General features: G+C 46.9%; 1 protein-coding gene across 4 annotated transcripts in view; it reads left to right on the forward strand.

The window, feature by feature from the left end:
- The window catches only part of LOC310872524 (kinesin-like protein KIF2A), a 51,901-nt gene that overhangs the window by 21,279 nt on the left and 11,287 nt on the right, over window positions 1-19,335 (forward strand). For 2 of the 4 annotated variants that reach the window (XM_083784453.1, XM_083784454.1), the window contains 9 exons: window positions 1,534-1,727; window positions 2,581-2,794; window positions 3,073-3,136; window positions 4,527-4,618; window positions 6,731-6,873; window positions 14,195-14,399; window positions 15,796-15,906; window positions 16,792-16,859; window positions 18,311-18,439. In XM_083784453.1, coding sequence (XP_083640579.1) covers window positions 1,534-1,727; window positions 2,581-2,794; window positions 3,073-3,136; window positions 4,527-4,618; window positions 6,731-6,873; window positions 14,195-14,399; window positions 15,796-15,906; window positions 16,792-16,859; window positions 18,311-18,439 — 1,220 coding nt within the window. The remainder of the gene's footprint in view (window positions 1-1,533; window positions 1,728-2,580; window positions 2,795-3,072; window positions 3,137-4,526; window positions 4,619-6,730; window positions 6,874-14,194; window positions 14,400-15,795; window positions 15,907-16,791; window positions 16,860-18,310; window positions 18,440-19,335) is intronic. The other 2 variants (XM_083784455.1, XM_083784456.1) reach the window with 1 other exon arrangement.

Below are 19,335 nucleotides of genomic sequence, written 5' to 3' on the forward strand. Positions count from 1 at the left end.
TCATCAATCTCCGTCTTGAGCACTGGGCGTTACTAATGATAGGGCGGAGAACTCCGACCTGTACGCTCAGGGTGTTAATCATTGACTTGCCAATGATCAAAATGAAAAGTACTGTTAAGTATTTATTCATATTTGTGGGGCAATAAGCTCTTTATGTGTTTTTTTTGTTTTTTTTATTTTTTTATTCCACGATTTTGTAACCCAGTTTTTCTTTTTCACCCAGTGCCAATTATCTAATGTAATCCTGGGCGGTACACTTCCTCTGCCAACCTGGGGGGGTAGCGGACTGACCTCATGCCTCCTTCTATGCATGAGGAGTCCAAGCTGCTTCTTTTCACCTGACAGAGGGAAATTTCCCCGGCCGGACGTAGCGCGTGGAAGGGACACGTTATTCCGACCAGTTCCTTTCCCCTCCATCAGGCGCCCCGGCTGGCCAGGGGGAGGTAGTTTTAGAGACCAGGATTACGGCATGTTTTTGTGAGGTTAGCTACTTTATGTGCTTTAACCCATTTAGACCTGAGGACGATTCTACAAATGTCTTCTAAAGATCACGACAGTTTTCTGAAAAACCGATGTTTTGATGTCAGTGGTTCTCAAACATGTCAAGGACCCCCAAAAATATTTGTAATTGGCCGCCGACCCGCATCTGAAAATATTTTGTTCCAGGGACCACCCCCCAGAAACAAAGATTTGAGTTAAAAACGCTCACTCTGAAAGAATATATATATTCAAAGATTTGTGCCACATTTTCACGATGTACCACAAGTATCGGCACAAATTATTTGTGTTCCCCAGAAATGTTGAAAGTTGAACTGAACTGTTAGTTATATGCATAGTAGTCTGCAGCAAGCTGAGCGAACATGGAACAGTCAATATTGATGCATATTAATGAACTGGGATGAGACCGCAGTTGTGTGGAGTCATCTGAAAATAATGCACACCGTCCGACCATTAAGAATTGAGTATTCTCTAAAATGACCAACTGTATTGTTTTTACGACACCGTATTATGCAGAAGAATGTATCTCAGCAATGCTATTTATGAAGCAGCAGGAGAGACATCCGATTCTGTCACTGCATTTCTCTGACTATCTTCCTTGCTATAGTTGGGGAATGTTAGCCAAATGTGTGACCACATCTACAAAATAGATGCTTACTAATAGCTGTAGTGTTTCAGCTTTCCAATGGCAGTCCCCGAGTCAAATTTGGTGAAGGAAAGCTTAAACAATAGCATAGCAGTAGCAGTGTGGTCACAACATTGGCTAACTTTCCCTATAACTACTATGTTTCCGTCTCCTTTTCCTCTACAGGAGGTGGACACCACCGTCCTATAACTGCTATGTCTCTGTCTCCTTTTCCTCGACAGGAGGTGGACACCACCGTCCTATCACTGCTATGTCTCTGTCTCCTTTTCCTCGACAGGAGGTGGACACCACCGTCCTATAACTGCTATGTCTCTGTCTCCTTTTCCTCGACAGGAGGTGGACACCACCGTCCTATAACTACTATGTTTCCGTCTCCTTTTCCTCTACAGGAGGTGGACACCACCGTCCCCAACTACGAGATCCTGTACATGATCAGGGACTTCCGAGCCAGCCTGGACTACAGGCCGCTGACCTCGGCCGACATCGACGTCGAAGAGCACAGGATCTGCGTGTGCGTGCGGAAGCGTCCACTCAACAAGAAGGAGCTGACCATCAAGGACCTGGACGTGATCACCATTCCAAGGTTAATAGTTTTGGATTTTTTGGTCTTACTTAGTTTTTGCCTTTTTTTTCCTGAATCAGTTAGTTTTAATTTGTTTTTAGAGCGGGTTTACTATGTTCCATTAGTTTTTATTTTTGTGACGACGCTTGGTTTTAGTTGAGTTTTTATTAGTTTTAGTGTTCGTTCGTTTGTCATACTTTGGGTTAATATTTGTCAGTTGCAGGATTCAAAAAGGTTGAAGTATGTGTATTGTGTACTACAAACTCAACAAAAGATTTCAAAAAGATGTATTCAGTTACCGTTGGTAACGAGATAAACTAAAACTAAGTGCATTTTGTCTATAATTTTCATTTAGTTTGTTTTGTAAACACACTACAGTTTCAGTTAGTTATTTTATTATATTTTTTATATGGTTCAGTTAACCTATTTAGACCTGAGGACAATTCTACAAATGTCTTCTAAATCCTGACAGTTTACTGTTTCTATATCAGTTGTTCTCAAACTATCATGTCAAGGACCCCGAGAATTATATGTAATTGGCCGCGGACCACAATCTCAAAATATGTTGTTCCAGGAACCCCCCCAGAAGCAAACATTTGAGTTAAAAATGTTCGCTCTGAAAGAATATATATTCCAAATATGCGCCATATTTTCCCGATCTTTTTGTGAAATAGCAGACCTACAAGCTTGTAGCGCGGCATTGGTGCCGTGCTACAAGCTTGTAGATCTGCTATTTTTCAATAGTTAAAGCATAACATAACACTTAGAACACCAAAAGCGGTTCCCGCCCCCAAAATGGGGTTAACAAAAAAAGTGTGTAGTTTTGGTCATTTAGTATAGTTTTAGGTAACTCTAACTAACCTTGTGGTCACAGTAAGGACGTGGTGATGGTCCACGAGCCCAAGCAGAAGGTGGACCTGACGCGCTACCTGGAGAACCAGACGTTCCGCTTTGACTACGCCTTCGACGACTCCACCACCAACGAGATGGTGTACCGATTCACCGCCCGGCCGCTGGTGGAGACCATCTTCGAGAGGGGCATGGCCACCTGCTTCGCCTACGGACAGACTGGAAGTGGGAAAACGCACGTGAGTAGACTACCTTTTTTCACTGAGGAGTAGCAGTGTTGATTTCGTTGACTAAAACTATGACGAAACATGTTCGTCAAGTACCTTTTTCTACTGATGAAGACTAAATAGAAACTAAATGAAAACTAAGCTATGATGACTGACTGAAACTAAGACTGCCAGTAACGCCACGACAGTGTTGTTTTCGTCGAATAAACATGGAAGCGGCGATATTTTCCTCATTTCCACACCAGATGACGGTATTTTATTGATATTCTGTATGTGTTTGTGTATTTCAGACTATGGGTGGAGATTTTTCTGGAAAGAACCAGGATTGTGCCAAAGGAATCTACGCATTAACTGGTGAGTTGACTGTTCTCTGCTCGGGTCAGCTCACTTTTAGTGCCGGAAGTGCTTCAAAATAGGAGCTCTGGGGTGCCGGAGTTGTCTGATCGCTTTTACTCTGAAAGCCATGAACCGGAAACACTTTCCTAAAAAGTGGACTTTACAGAGTTGACCTAACATCCCGATAATTTTAATTTATACGATATATGATCCAAAAAGCGTTCATATTTTGCGGGAAAGACGGATGAGGAGCAGAAATGAAGCGCCAGCATATCGATCCATTCATCACCACGTAGAGCGCCCTGGATTAGGAGATACGAGTCATTCTTTCCGCCGCGCTAACATGCGAGTCAATGACAAGCTAATAATTGCACAGAGCGTTGGTGTACGGCAAGAGAAAATCAAAATGCCAAAAAACAAAATAGGAAAAATTCTGAATATTCTTATCTCGCCCGTATCTTTGAGGGTGCGCTATGACGTCCACAGATGTCCAAGGCACCTCTCGTTTCGAATCCTTATGACGTTTAGGGACGTTTTATGTAAAAAATTGTGTTAAAGGGACACTTCACCCTTTTTGCAAAAAAATATATGTTAATGACGTTTAGAAGCTTTAGAACACTTTCCTGGGGGGCTTTATGTGTGTAATATGTGGTTTTAGATATTTTAGATTGTAGCAGTGAGCCTGTTGTCTCTGATGTCATGGACACTGGGCTCACTTCCTTCCTGGACTACATGTTGTCTCAGTAAGACAGCTCTCCCCCTATCCGCAAGGAGGAGCAGTGCACCAAAGAATTATGGGAATTGTAGTCCAGGAAGGTAGTGAGACCAGTGTCCATGACATCAGAGACAACAGGCTCACTGCTACAATCTAAAATAACTAAAACCACATATTACACACATAAATACCCCCAGGAAAGTGATCTAAAGCCTCTAAACGTCATTAACATATATTTTTTTGCAAAAAGGGTGAAGTGTCCCTTTAACTGGTGAGTTGACTGTTCTCTGCTCGGGTCAGCTCATCAAGTGTTGTGCTTTTATTTTGTGCCATTTAACGCAGTGGTTCCCAAACTTTGTCACGTCAAGGACCCCCAAATTGACACTCATTAACGCGCGGACCCCCATTTGAAAAGATATGCCAAGGACCCCCATAAGAGAAGATTTTCACGGCTCTAGCAGCCCAGTTTGACCTGAATTAGGCTACGGCCCCCTATTTAATGGCATTTCTTTCTTTGGGACCCCAATATACAGTATATTGTAAAATCACTGTTAATTTAACTCTGAATGTGTACAAATGGTCCAGGGTCGTTACAGTGATAACCTCTACAGCTGGGCCCCAGGGTCGTTACAGTGATAACCTCTGTGTATTATTCTCCTGGGTATTAATTAATATTCATATTCTGTGATGCAGCTCGGGATGTATTTCTCATGTTGAAGAAACCCAACTATAAGAAGTTAGAACTACAAGTGTACGCAACCTTCTTTGAAATATACAGTGGGAAGGTGAGTAGTTTTGCATAAACAACGCAACATTTACACTACATATTATAACACATTGCCTAGTCATTTCACGCACATGCCCGCCCGCGACAACCGCTGAAATGTGTTGAGCTTATACTGTATCTACACCCAGCGTTACAGTGCGTCTATTCACATGAGGAGTGCAGTACGACCTTGCACATCCAAATTGACCCTATGGGAGCCAACCCAGGGTAAAGCCAGGAGGGGAAAGAAGCGTACCACCTATGTAGACGTGTTGCGGCGCGACAGCTTGGCTAACAACACTGCAGAGCTCAAGAGCCTGATGTTGGATAGGAAATTGTGGAGGGCAGCGATCCAGGAATCCCGAGTTGGTGTTGGCTAGACCTCACTCTCGCAGTACAGTTGGCTATTTCCGATACAATGATTATATAGGGCTTAAGTGGTTTTTTCCCAGTTACGTATATATTAAGGCTGTCAAAAATAACGCGTTAATGGCATTAATCAATTGCGTTAATTAATTGCGTTAAAATATTTAACGCAATTAACGCATGTTAGTGTTCCCCCTAACGCGATTACGTGAATCAGCATGGCTGCGCCTGCAGTAGGCTATTACCAAAACAAACACATGGTACTTTTGTGTCGAACATGGAAAGCAACTGAAAACGACCATGGATATATTAAAGACAGTTCTCCTGTGCTGCTGTGCACCGCGGAGATAATGCGCAACTCCAGGTACGAACCAAAACACTGACTGAAGCTGATTCACGACTAACTATCTCCAGACTAGTCCTGCAGTCCCGCAATGAAGGAGAGACAATCTCGCCTCTCACTACAGTCCACTACAATGCCATTCTAGCCTTAAAACCTACATTTATATGTTATTCAATAATTACTTTAGCGCAAAATATAGGCTTTTCTAAACCAAGCCCTGTTTCCAAAAATGCTTATGTGCCATTATTGTATTTTGTGAATTTCAATTAACTATAGTCTACAGTTTAACCCATTGCTTCTCAGCTATTTTAATTTCAAGGACCCCCAAATTAAATTGATAGAAAGTAGCCTAGGCCATTTTATTATGATTTTCATCTCTGGACTGGGACCCCAGTCTCCATTCATCCATCCATCCATCTTCAACCGCTTATCCCTAGTCGGGTCGCGGGGGCAACAGCTCCACCAGAGTGTTCCAGACTTCCCTCTCCAGAGCAACATTAGTGACTTCCTCCTGGGGGACCGCAGTCTACATGGCCAAAAGCCAGTGTTGATTTAACTCAAAGTGTAGGCTAGGCCTACAAATGCTCACATCACATCATGTCTATACTAAATGCATTAGAAAACAAAAATCATTCAAAAACAAATGTATATCCGCTTTCTGTCATTTATATTTCTATTTCCACAACAATAAACAGGAAAAAATGGCATATTTTGGACATAGTTCGAATGGTGATTAATCATGATGAAATTAATTTTGAAGCTGTGATTAATCTGATTAAAAATTTTAATCATTTGACAGCCCTAGTATATATATATATATATATATATATATATATACGGACGGACGTCAACGCTATAGGTGGCGTCATATCCCAGGTCTGTATATATATATATATATATATACGTACCCCAACTCCGTCTTTTAAAGTGAACGTGTATGCTGGCACTGGGAACTGGGGTTTATGCTAACAGCTAGCGGTAGAGATAGAGTTAACGTGGACTACTGATGTACACACAGAGACATGGTGCATTTACAGATGGATAGATTTGTTTTACGACGAGACACTTTTATTTTGTTTAGCCTCTGAGCGACTGAATCTCCCGCGGGATAATGAAAAGTATCTATCTACAACACCCATGGATTAAAGTTCTGAGTCACTGAGACTTGATTTCAGTCATTTGGATTCCAATAGAAGCCTCCTGTGAAAGCATGCTACGCACTGAAAACAGCCGATCTACAAGCTCACAACACGTCGCGTGTTGTGAGCTTGTAGATCGGCTGTTTTCGGTCAGACACTCCAGAAACATGAATGAATTTGGTCTCAGAAATGTCATGGTTTCTTCAGCTGGTCGGCCCTAAAACAGATATTCTTGAGGTATTATTTAGCTTTATTCCATGTGTGTGCGTGTGGTGTGTTGTAGGTGTTTGACCTGCTGAATCGCAAGACCAAGCTGCGGGTGTTGGAGGACGGGAAGCAGCAGGTTCAGGTGGTTGGACTACAGGAGAAGGACGTCCGATGTACGGAGGATGTTCTCAAGCTCATAGAAGTGGGAAACAGCTGCAGGTAATAAAACCCTAACCACACCACATCTATAAACTTTGCCTAAACTTCTTTGCCTTTTTTTCTTTTTACTATTTTGAAAAACATTTTTGAATGGTTTAACTAGCCAATCTACATTGACATGTTGTGAGCTTGTAGACTGGCCATTTTAACTATTTAAAAATGTTTAGCAAAATAGTAAAAAAAAAAGCTAATACATTTGGGGATAAGGGGGTTTAGCGGTGACGAAAATGGAGCACTTACAGTAAACAAGAATAACACGTATATCATGATATATGTTAATATATCATAACATACATCAAATAGTCATCGAGGATCATAAGCAAACTAAGAACAGTAGAATATAAATGTAGCCTCTGAGTGACTGAATTATATATATATTTATTTATATTTATTAGAGCTGGGACTCGATTAAAAAAATTAATCTAATTAATCAGAGGCTTTGCGATTAATTAATCTAGATTAATCACATTTTAATCGCATATCATTATTTGACCCGAGAACAGTGAGAAAGCAATTTTTTCAAATGGATTTTGGTATACTAGTGAATCAATGAATAGTGAATACATAAGTTTAAGCAATAAAACATTGTTTTTGTAGTAATAGGGGTAATAATTCTTTATTGAATAATTGCACACAACTGTGCTGTAATTCACGCTACCATCGGATAGCCTTTTAAATCGATAGTTACGTATGTAACTACGGTTCTATGAGTCCTGAATGACCGCCAGAGGCGGTGCTTTAAGCACTGAATACGTCCTTTCGCGCATGCGCAGTCGAGTATTTTATACCAACAATGTCGGTTGACCCCGTGATGACCCGGAGTCGTCTATAACTTCCGGCAGTCATCCGGGGCTCAGTCCCTACAGAATCTTCTCGCGAGAACACGAGGATTCTGAGTGACAAGAGTGCCTCTGGCGGTCATTCAGGACTCATAGAACCGTAGTTACATACGTAACTATCGTTCTATTTCGTCCCTGCTGACCGCCAGAGGCGGTGCTTTAAGCACTGAATGACTTATACCAGCCAAGTCACGAGGAATCCTGATTACAGACCTCAAAGGGTAGAACCGGAGGATTCGGGGAAGAGGGCCACGTCCACTGGGTGGGGAGTGGCAACATTCACCCTGTAGTACCTTGAGAAAGTGCCTGCCGAAGCCCATGAGGCGGCGGCACAAATGTCCTCCAAGGGCACCCCTCTCATGGCAGCCCATGATGTGGAAATGCTCCTTGTAGAGTGGCACCGTACCCCTGATGGTACGGGGAGGTTACTTGCCTCATAGGCGTGGCTGATTGTGTCTACAATCCAGTGGGACAGGCGCTGCTTGGAGGGAGCGCCGCCTTTGTTCACACCACTATGGCAAAAGAACAGCTGCTCTGCTCGCCTGATGCGTGCAGTAGCTTCAATGTAGGCTCTCAGGGCCCGGACTGGGCACAACAGCTCCAGTTTGTCTGTCAGCTCCCCAGGTGGGGGGTTGAATCGAGCCAGCCTGATAGGCCGGTTGAGGTGAGCCTGCGACAGCACCTTCGGGAGGAATGCTATGTTTGGCCACAGCGTGACCCCCGAGCCGTCTGCGTTCCACCTCAGACATGATTCGCTGACTGACAGAGCGTGCAGTTCACTGACGCGCTTTGCCAATGTAATGGCCAGGAGAAGGGCTGTCTTGCATGACACCCACTTCAGCTCTGCCTGTGCCAAGGGTTCGAAGGTAGGCCCGCACAGGGCGTCCAGTACCCGGTTAAGGTCCCATGAGTATGAGAATGTGTGCTATAGAGCGGAGCGCACCACTTGCCGCTCCAGCACATTGCCGTGTTCGGCCCAGTAGACTGGCATAAACTTCATATGGGTCCCATCAGATTCAAGACATGTCGACACCCGTCTGTCTTGCGTCACGAGGAAGTATGTAGATCGGACTTCCCTTAGTGTGACTGAGGATATACAGCCTCTGTTGCGCCCTTGGGCAGGAGGACACATCACTCCTGGTCTGATAGTAGGGCTCTCGTCATGTTGCTGATAATGGCCATTTTGACCCGCCGGATATGGGGGGCTGGCGTCAGAAGGCACTGCACAGCCCGGAAAGTCACAGTCAGGTCCCTGCGTGGGACGCCAGGGAACACGCTGGCCTCTAGTGTGGGCCGGCGGTGATACGCGAGCTCCGAGGGCAGTCAAGATGATTTCATCAATGTTGGAGCTCGGCCCTTTGGGAGGCGGGATGTGTCGTAGGCCTGCAAGCTGCAGCCTGGTCTTCCCCCCCTGGATGGTTCGCTCCGGCGATTCTCGCCCGGCTGAACCACCTAGTGCTCCTGGCTCCTCAGGGAGACTACGGAGAGTTGGCCTAGGCTCATCAGTCAAGCTTGACTGTGAAAACCCGACTTGGCGACGGGCTAGAGATACGATGGACATCAGCCGCCCACGCTCTGAGGACATGACGCCAATGCCTCCAGTGACACACCAAAGGTGACTGAGCCAGTATTAACGTTGCCACTATTAAGTGTGAACGGGAGGCCCCAGTGAGCAGGTTGTCTGTGCTCCTGCACTGGGGTCGAGGTCACCTAGCGTTCTGCCGCCGGGCCTCGTTGGGGAACACAATGAGGGATGCAATGACAGGCTTGGTGGCTGGCATGTAACCCAGGCCAGCCCTTATCGCCTTGTGCGTTCAAATCTATTAAAGTGTCACGTCGCAACGGGTTGTCTCAGGACACTTTTCCCAATCAGGGCAGGGCTGCCAGGATTTCACCATCGGTATAGAGATGGGAGAGGGCCCTGATCGTTCGCCCGGCAGGCCTGTAGCTGTCTCAGGTACAGGCGTGGGGGACGGCGAAGACAGCAAGAAGAAGGCGCTTGGAGGAGCCGACTGCCTGCTTTAGTATGCGTTCCACGGCTATGCGCATGAGCTGAGAAGTGGGAGGCCGGCTCTGATGCCTGGGAGGCACCGCCTTCTGCATCTTCCTCATAGTCATGGAAGTGCGTAGCTTAAGCTGTCGGGGAGAGCACATCAACCTCGAGTCAGTTGTGGCATCGGAGAGGTAGGCGCTTCGGCACCCTCCGAGGTGCCTAGGTGTTATCTGAAGTGAGCATGGCCCTCATGCGGGCCAACTCTGCAGATAGCTGAGCCCTCTCGGATCTGCTGTAGTCAGCGGTCAGACCTTTTCCTCCTGGCACACGGGGCAGGACCAAGGTCGGCTCACGGCTGAAGGAGAGCTTCACACGAGGTACAAAAGTGGGAGCTCTCCATTGTGGTGGCACCGGTTACTCTGGACCGGCCGGTGCACACAAGTCCCAACTAGCCCAGGACGCGGACGCTACTGGTTGCTAGGTGTTGGCCATATGCTTGAGGGAGCGCATACGCTGTCTGTACCAGCAGAGGCTTTCGAGGTACGAAAGTGGGTGCTCTCCGTTGTGGTGGCACCGGTTCCTTTGGACCGGCCGGTGCACACCAGTCCCAACTAGCCCAGGGCGCGGACGCTACTGGTTTGCTAGGTGTTGGCCATATGCTGCAGGGAGGGGGCGCGTACGCTGCCTGTGCCAGCAGAGGCTTTAACTTAGATCGGCATATAATGACTTAATCGAAAAACTGAATGCTGCTATACCTGCCGCAGCATGTGAATATGCATTTACGTTTATGCAAATGCTCATTGCAGCACTTTGAGATTCAACCAGATGTAAAGTGCATCATAGAAACAGCACACAAACGTTGCTGTTAGATAGACTGTGCGACCTGCATGGTCGCGGTGGGGGAGGGGAGCTTTACGCTACCTGTACCCCCGGCGGAGGCTTACTTATAATTTATGATAATAAAGTAGCCTTCAGTCAAGGTTTGGACGCTGCTATGTAGCAGCTGTAGTGTTTCCTATGTGACCGTTTATCACGGCACTATGACGCTTATCCAAACTCCAGTGCATTATTATTTATGTTTGCTAGTCCAGAGCGAAACAAGACACTTCCAATACACTAGTCACGTGTGCACTACTACGCATTCATGCTGGGAGGAGGGAGCGCTACCGCTGCCTACCCCAGCCAGGTTCGGTTAAATAAACCGACACAAGCTAGTTTTGGAGAAAAGGCTACAACCGATAGCTCCACCGATAGGGGCCACCTGCTGAAGGAAGGGAGCGCGTACGCTGCCTGTATCAGCTGCAGCTAATGAACATAACAAGCTATACACCAATAGCTGTTAATAAATGCTTGAGCTAACCAACGATTAGTAGTAAGTAACATCAAGCTGGCCGTATGCTGGAGGAGCGGAGCGCATACGCTGCCTGCCCTGTACCAGCTGGGCCAACAAACAGTAAGGCAAGCTATATACAGATAGCTTTTTATCTTCAATAGTATAATAAGCGCTTGGGCTACAACTACAGGTAGCAGCACCAGTTAGAGAGCTATGCTGGAGACCAGCTAGGCTACTAAAAAACAAGACAAGCTATAGCCTGTTCATAAACAGCTTTAACTTTAAGCTACTGGTAGCAGCTGTGAGCTACGCTGTCAGCAGCGCCAGATACTCTGTGCTGGGGACCAGCTGGGCTAATAGGACCTACAGGTACCCAGGGGCACTAATCCGACCTGTGGGAACAAACCAGGTTGCACCCACTGTATATGCAAAAAACTGTTAATGGAGCTTTGAGCTCCAGACATACTGGTAGCAGCTTCAGCTAGGCCCACTACTGGGGGCCAGCTGGGTTAACAACCAGACAGGCTATGTACACCAGTAGCTGTTAATACTATTTTGCTACAAACTATACTGGTAGCAACATCAATACCCTGGGAGGACGCAGGAAGCTGCTCCTGTACCGGGCTGATAATAACAACAACAATACAGCTATTCGCAAAAGCAGTTAAGCTTGAATGCTGCCAATATCGGTATATGGCTTTGGCCAGCAAGGCTCTTGCCATCACCAGCAGGGGCTAAACAAAGCTTAAAAAGTAGCGTGTTTAACAAACGAAGGTAATATGACAGTGTTCTTATCCTTCGGCAAGTCTTATAGTCGCTTATAATAAGCGCTAGCGTTCACAGTCGAACAGACCTCGTATGCAGAGCAGGGAGGCGGCGCGAACGCAGCCTTTACCCACACACAGGAGGTTATGCCATGATAAGTATATGATATCATATGAACGTCTGTTTAGCGGGGATAGCGCCGCTTTAAACGATAACGTACCTTCTGTCCGGGGAGGGTTTTGTTAGCCTTCATTACCGGCGAGAGAGATTGGACGCTCCTGCGTCCACGTGACATGGGTTGTCACCGAGTGCCTCCCTCAGATGTTGGGGGCCAAGGCACCCAGGGCAGAGGTCATGCCCATCCTCTGGCCGCAGAGGAGCCTGGCAGGAGGTGCACAGGTGGTGGCGGGGTTCGTCCATTGGAAACCCGCAGATGTAGCCCAGAGCGCGGACGCTAGTGGTCGCTAGGGGTGGAGCCGTAAACTGGTAGGAAGGGAGCGCGGACGCTGCCTGTGCCAGTAGAGGCTACTGTAGCTGCTAAAGGCCGCTTAGCTGGAGGGAGGGGGCGCGCACGCCGCCTATGCCAGGTAAGGGGTGCTCTAGCAGAGACCAGTATATATGATATATATATAATGATATAGTTATATATATATAATTTCAGAAAAACCAACCTATAAAGTGGCAATGGCTCTGTGCCGAAATTAAAGTACACTATTTGAGAACAAGTGACTAAATCAGTCAAGCCAATTCATATAACCGGGGTTACTGACGTAACCTCGCGGTGGTGCTATATAGCTGGCCAGTGCCAGCAAAGACTCATTCAGAGAGGCAGAGTAATATAGCAGTAAATAAGTACACTTATAAGTAGTATAAGTATAAGTATAAGTAGTATAAGTATAAGTAGTAAGCAAATAATAATAGCGTCGACTCACGTGCTGGGAGCGGGTAGCGCTAACGCTTGCCGTCACCAGCACTGCGGCGCAGCCTTCGTGGGAAAACAAGACAGCGTAAGCTGTCAAAGAGAACGAGCTATCCGTTCAACTTTGACGGGTGCTAAACGGGACGCTCAGGTCGCCGTTTGTAGCACGCGGCGGTGCTATATAGCTGGCCAGTGCCAGCAAAGACTCGCTCAGAGGCAGAGTAATATAGCAGTAGATAAGTACACTTATAAGTATAAGTAGTATAAGTATAAGTAGTATAGGTAAGTAGTAAACAAATAATACTAGCGTCGACTCACGTGCTGGGAGCGGGTAGTGCTAACGCTTGCCGTCACCAGCACTGCGGCGCAGCCTTCGTGGGAAAACAAGACAACGTAAGCTGTCAAAGAGAACGAGCTATCCGTTCAACTTTGACGGGTGCTAAAACGGGACGCTCGGGTCGCCGTTTGTAGCACGCGACCGTGTGTGTTGCAGGGAAGCAGCGCGCACGCAGCCTATGCGAACAGGGGTTGTCTGCTTACCTTGTTCCCACGGGGAAAGAAGACGATGTGAAGCCCAGCTCCACTCGAAAACGATACAATAATAGTAGTATTAAGTCGCAGTCCCTGGAGGGCGAACGCACGCGTCACAGCTCCGACCAACAATGGTCGCGGGACTACCGGCGACTTAGTAGTAGCAAAGCAATAGTTCTGTTATCGTGCAGTTTAATTCTGCTGTAGAACTCTGTGCTATGTACAACTTGCGCAAGCGAGAAGAAATTAGGGACTGAGCCCCGGATGACTGCCGGAAGTTATAGACGACTCCGGGTCATCACGGGGTCAACCGACATTGTTGGTATAAAATACTCGACTGCGCATGCGCGAAGGGACGTATTCAGTGCTTAAAGCACCGCCTCTGGCGGTCAGCAGGGACGAAATAGAACCTATTTCCAATCCACGGGGACAAGCAAAGTGATCTCAGCGGCTTCCCCCAGTCTGGTGAACTGTCTGCAGTGTCTGGTGGTGTTATTGTCTGAAGAGGACACGGACACTTGGTGCGCAGTTCCGTCTGAAAACTGTCCAGTGACAACGTTCCGCGGTGAAAAGAATAGTGCGATTAAAATGCGTTAATTTCTTTAATGCATACATTTTTCTGTAGTTAATTAATCGTAATTAATCGCAATTAGTCCCGGCCCTAATATTTATATATATTTCAGAAATTTTTTAACTAAAATATTGGCTTATGAGGGGTCCCTGGAACTACATATTTTGAGATGGGGGTCCATGGCCCAATAGAGATCATTCTGGGGGTCCTTGACATGAAAAAGGTTGAGCACCACTGACATAGAAACATGATTTTCAGATTTTTTTTTGGATTTAGAATTTTGTTCTTCATAGACCTCAGTCCAAAATGGGTCTTTAATGGTTTCTGTCTCTGCGTTCCGTCGTGTCGCCTCGGCCCCGGACTGGACCAGAACGTCGGGTCAGACGTCGGCCAACGCCCACTCGTCCAGGAGCCACGCCGTGTTCCAGATCATCCTGCGGAGGAAGGGGAAGATGCACGGGAAGTTCTCGCTCATCGACCTGGCCGGGAACGAGCGAGGGGCCGACACGTCCAGCGCCGACCGCCAGACCCGCCTGGAGGGGGCCGAGATCAACAAGAGTCTACTGGCACTGAAGGTCAGGAGGTCAGGGGGTGGGTGGAGTCTACTGGCACTGGAGGTCAGGAGGTCAGGAGGTCTTGGTGGGGTGGAGTCTACTGGCACTGGAGGTCAGGGTGGGGTGGAGTCTACTGGCACTGGAGGTCAGGAGGTCAGGGGGGGGGGGGGGTGGAGTCTACTGGCACTGGAGGTCAGGAGGGGGGGGGGGGGGTGGAGTCTACTGGCACTGGAGGTCAGGGGGTCAGGGGGGGGTGGAGTCTACTGGCACTGGAGGTCAGGGGGGGGTGGAGTCTACTGGCACTGGAGGTCAGGAGGGGGGGGTGGAGTACTGGCACTGGAGGTCAGGGGGGGGGGGTGGAGTACTGGCACTGGAGGTCAGGAGGGGGGGTGGAGTCTACTGGCACTGGAGGTCAGGGGGGGGGGTGGAGTCTACTGGCACTGGAGGTCAGGGGGGGGGGTGGAGTACTGGCACTGGAGGTCAGGAGGGGGGGGTGGAGTCTACTGGCACAGGTCAGGAGGGGGGGGGGGTGGAGTCTACTGGCACTGGAGGTCAGGAGGGGGGGGGGGGGTGGAATCTACTGGCACTGGAGGTCAGGGGGTCAGGGGGGGTGGAGTCTACTGGCACTGGAGGTCAGGGGGGGTGGAGTCTACTGGCACTGGAGGTCAAGAGGTCAGGGGGGGTGGAGTCTACTGGCACTGGAGGTCAAGAGGTCAGGGGGGGTGGAGTCTACTGGCACTGGAGGTCAGGAGGGGGTGGAGTCTACTGGTACTGGAGGTCAGGAGGGGGTGGAGTCTACTGGTACTGGAGGTCAGGAGGGGGTGGAGTCTACTGGCAGTGAAGGCATGGATTAAAGTTCTCAGTCACCACGACTAATTTCAGTCATTTGGATTCCATAGAATCCAAATGCCCTGTCTTCTTTCTGTGAAAGCATCATGCTGTGCACCGAAAATAGTCGATCGGGCGGAGGTGAGCGGGCGGGGTCGCCATATGCCCTTACTGGGCTACGTTCAAGCCTTGTGTCTGACACCTGTCTTGTGTCTGAACACAGCTTTGATGCATGTGTTCTGCCCATCTTCCCCCCATCAAATGTTTGGTCAAACCATATGGGCTTCCATTGGAAATGCATTGGAGTGGCCATTAAACACAGACACAAGACAAACGCAAGACAGGCGTCTTGAATGTGTGAATGCAGCCCAGTAAGGGCATATGTCGACCCCACCCGCTCACCTCCCACTCCACCCCCTCCTGGTGCTGCGGCCATCTTGGAAACTAAACACAATATAAACAAAGGGAGAAGGGTGGGGGCCGAGAAACGCCCTCATTGATTTTCATTTGAAACGGTGGTGGTTGGGAAAGCATTGAAAAGGTGTGTCTTCTTTTCTTTCTTTTTCATGTCCCCACCATCCCTATTCAGGAGTGCATCCGGGCTCTGGGACGCAACAAGGCTCACACCCCGTTCAGGGCCAGTAAGCTCACCCAGGTCCTCAGAGACTCCTTCATCGGGGAGAACTCCCGTACGTGCATGGTAAGTTCACTCTCCGTTAAAGCTTACTGTGTGCTTTAACCCATTCTGGGGTGGGAACCCCTTTTGGTGTTTTAAGCATTATGATATACTTTAGCTATTGAAAAATAGCAGATCTACAAGCTCGTAGCGCGGCACCGGGTGGCACGCTCAGGAAACTTTTAGGATTTAGAAGATTTCTTTTTAGAATCGGCCTCAGGTCTAAATGGGTTATTACCCGACATGCATTCAGACAGTGGGCTACATATTAGACCCGACATGCATTCAGACAGTGGACTGCATATTAGACCCGACATGCATTCAGACAGTGGACTACATATTAGACCCGACATGCATTCAGACAGTGGACTGCATATTAGACCCGACATGCATTCAGACAGTGGGCTACATATTAGACCCGACATGCATTCAGACAGTGGACTACATATTAGACCTGACATGCATTCAGACAGTGGACTACATATTAGACCTGACATGCATTCAGACAGTGGGCTACATATTAGACCCGACATGCATTCAGACAGTGGACTACATATTAGACCCAACATGCATTCAGACAGTGGACTACATATTAGACCTGACATGCATTCAGACAGTGGGCTACATATTAGACCCGACATGCATTCAGACAGTGGACTACATATTAGACCTGACATGCATTCAGACAGTGGACTACATATTAGACATCCATAGAAATATTGTTTAATGTTTTTCGCGACCCAAATAACCACTCATTGCTTGACTGCTATGTTTTATTAATTCACATGTACATTAAAAAAGGGATCAAGAGAGTATTGCCCAAAAGTAATGCCTGTCTTAATGTAAAAATCTACTAAAAATGTATTAATAGTTGATGTACTGATAATAAATGTTAATGTACTTGTACAGATTGCTACCATATCTCCTGGTATGACGTCGTGTGAAAATACCCTCAACACGCTACGCTACGCTAACAGGTAGGAATGGAGAATACCCAACCAACTTGAACTGACGTTAAGTTTTAAGGCCAGAATATATAAACGGATGGCATTGTATAATAAACCCATATTGTTAATGTGTGAGCTGCGTTACTGAAATCAGATGTAGCTGTGCACTTTCACACTGCGTTGCGTATTGTCATAAATACATTTGAGCTGTCTTACGTCACTTTTGTAAATGTATATTCGATAAATATGAGATGATGCATGTTTTTGCATCATCAACGTTTTTTTTGACGGACACAAGTGCCAAGGTGTGCCGAGCTGCAACAAATATTTGTTTCCACAGCAATGATTTTTGCAACTTAACATAAACTACTGGGTTTCCGCGGCAACGTTTTTGCGACTTGACGTAAAGCGACACGCGCGCGCGCGCACACACACACACACACACACACACACACACACACACACACACACACACCAGAGCCGGCTAGCTAGTGTGACACAGACACACACACAGACGGATAACTTGGATGGAAACTAGCGGTTTCTCATGCCATTAAAGAAATCACTTGCGGCACAATGGGGATGCACACCAACTGACCGACATGCGGAAACAACGGTTGGACATGCTGTCGAACATGCGCTGCTCCTGTGCTTGCACTTAAGGTTAGGTTAGGGTTTGAGGTAGGTTGTCGGTCTAATGACAGTCGGACCAATAGTATATGTCTAAACTAAAGCCTGACGCAATGCAACGCCCTGCGCCGTTACGTGCAACAGGACATATCAGACCGCCATCACACGCCCAAGCTAAATGGTAAATTGGCATGGTTTGGGCTTAAAGTGTTATTGTACAATCGTTCAGTGTTTTAAACTTAAGGATTCCATCTGATTTCAGTACGTCGCATAAAATGTTGACGGACACAGGATGGTTTGTTTCAGTGGTTTTCAACCAGTGGTCCGGGACCACCAGTGGTCCTTGAGTGGGTTCCAGGTGGTCCCACCCAGCTAAATGATGGAAGAGTTGGTAACCAAATGGACCCTTATAGATCTTTAACTCTTGAGTGTAAAATTAAACCAAATGGACCCGTACAGGTCCATTGGTTTCATTTCACGCTTAAGAGTTAAATTATTGTTAAACATCTGCATTACTAAATTTACAAGAAGTCTACACAATTAGATGATATAGAACAATTGTTATTTTGATCAACGTTTGCCTGTTATCTCTCCTAATGGCACCAACATCAATCCAGCATGACAAAAATCCAACGACAACAAAATATTCTACGTTTTGGCTCTGAAAGGCTAAATGTCATCAAACGGTGGTCCGTGGCTCAAATGCCAAACAAATAAAACGGGGTTGAGAACCACTGGTTTGTGTGAACGTCTTGCTATACGTAGATCTCCATGTGGTTTCAGTCTGACACTCTCTCTCCTACTATCTTTTCCTCCTGTGTGTGGCGCTGTGGTGCACTGTGTCTGTGCAGAGTGAAGGAGTTTGGGATAAGTCCGTCGGACATCCCCTTCTCCCAGGGCGGTCAGGGGACCCCGCGCCCTGACCACTCGCCCACCAACACCTTTGATTACGATGACTTTGCTGAGACCTCTCCCAGCAGGTGGTCACACCTCCTGAAAGCATGCACACACACACACACACACACACACACACACACACACACACACACACTCACACACAGAGCATGTAACTGTTGATACTGGTAGGCCTGTCACAATGATTACATAATTGCCTAATCCGTAATTATTTTAGATAATTGCAGTTATTTTTCATAATTATCAATCGTTTCCATGTTGAAAAATGCCAATACATTTATATAAAAAAAACTATAATTCAGAAATCGTTGATCTACAAGCTTACAACACGTCAGTTTGGAGATCAACTATTTCCACTATTTTGTAAAACATTTTTGGAAATTAGAAAATATGAAATATGTTATTCGTCATATCTGCCCTGTGCAATTTGTGATTACAAAGCCTAACTAAAAAGCAATGTAACGTTCCATTGTTCAATGCAAAAAAAAAAGAATGTATTAAATTGTTAACCACAATTAATTGTGTCACCTTAAATATGTAATCATGACAGTCCTACATGCATACGGTTCTCACACACACACACACACAGACGCGCAATGCACGCAACACACACACTCACACGTCAGCATGCTACTGCCTCTCAGCGTTCCCTCCATTGTCTGTAACTACAAACAGCAGCTGCTTGTCACTGACGACACGGTCACCCCAGCTTCCTGTCTGGACTTCCTTCCTTCCTTCCTGTCATCATCTGCACGCCGTCGCCTCACATCCTGCTCTGGTCTTCTGCTTCCGTTGTTACAGATCCCTTTATTCTGTTCTTCTGCTTCCGTTGTTACAGATCCCTTTATTCCCATAGGGGCAGGAGCCTATCTCCTGTTTCTGTAGCCATGAGGCCCATAGGGCAGGAGCCTATCTCCTGTTTCTGTAGCCATGAGGCCCATAGGGGCAGGAGCCTATCTCC

The sequence above is a fragment of the Protomyctophum parallelum genome, assembly GCF_964188405.1.
Source record: "Protomyctophum parallelum genome assembly, chromosome: 15".
NCBI classification, from domain to species: Eukaryota; Metazoa; Chordata; class Actinopteri; order Myctophiformes; family Myctophidae; genus Protomyctophum; species Protomyctophum parallelum.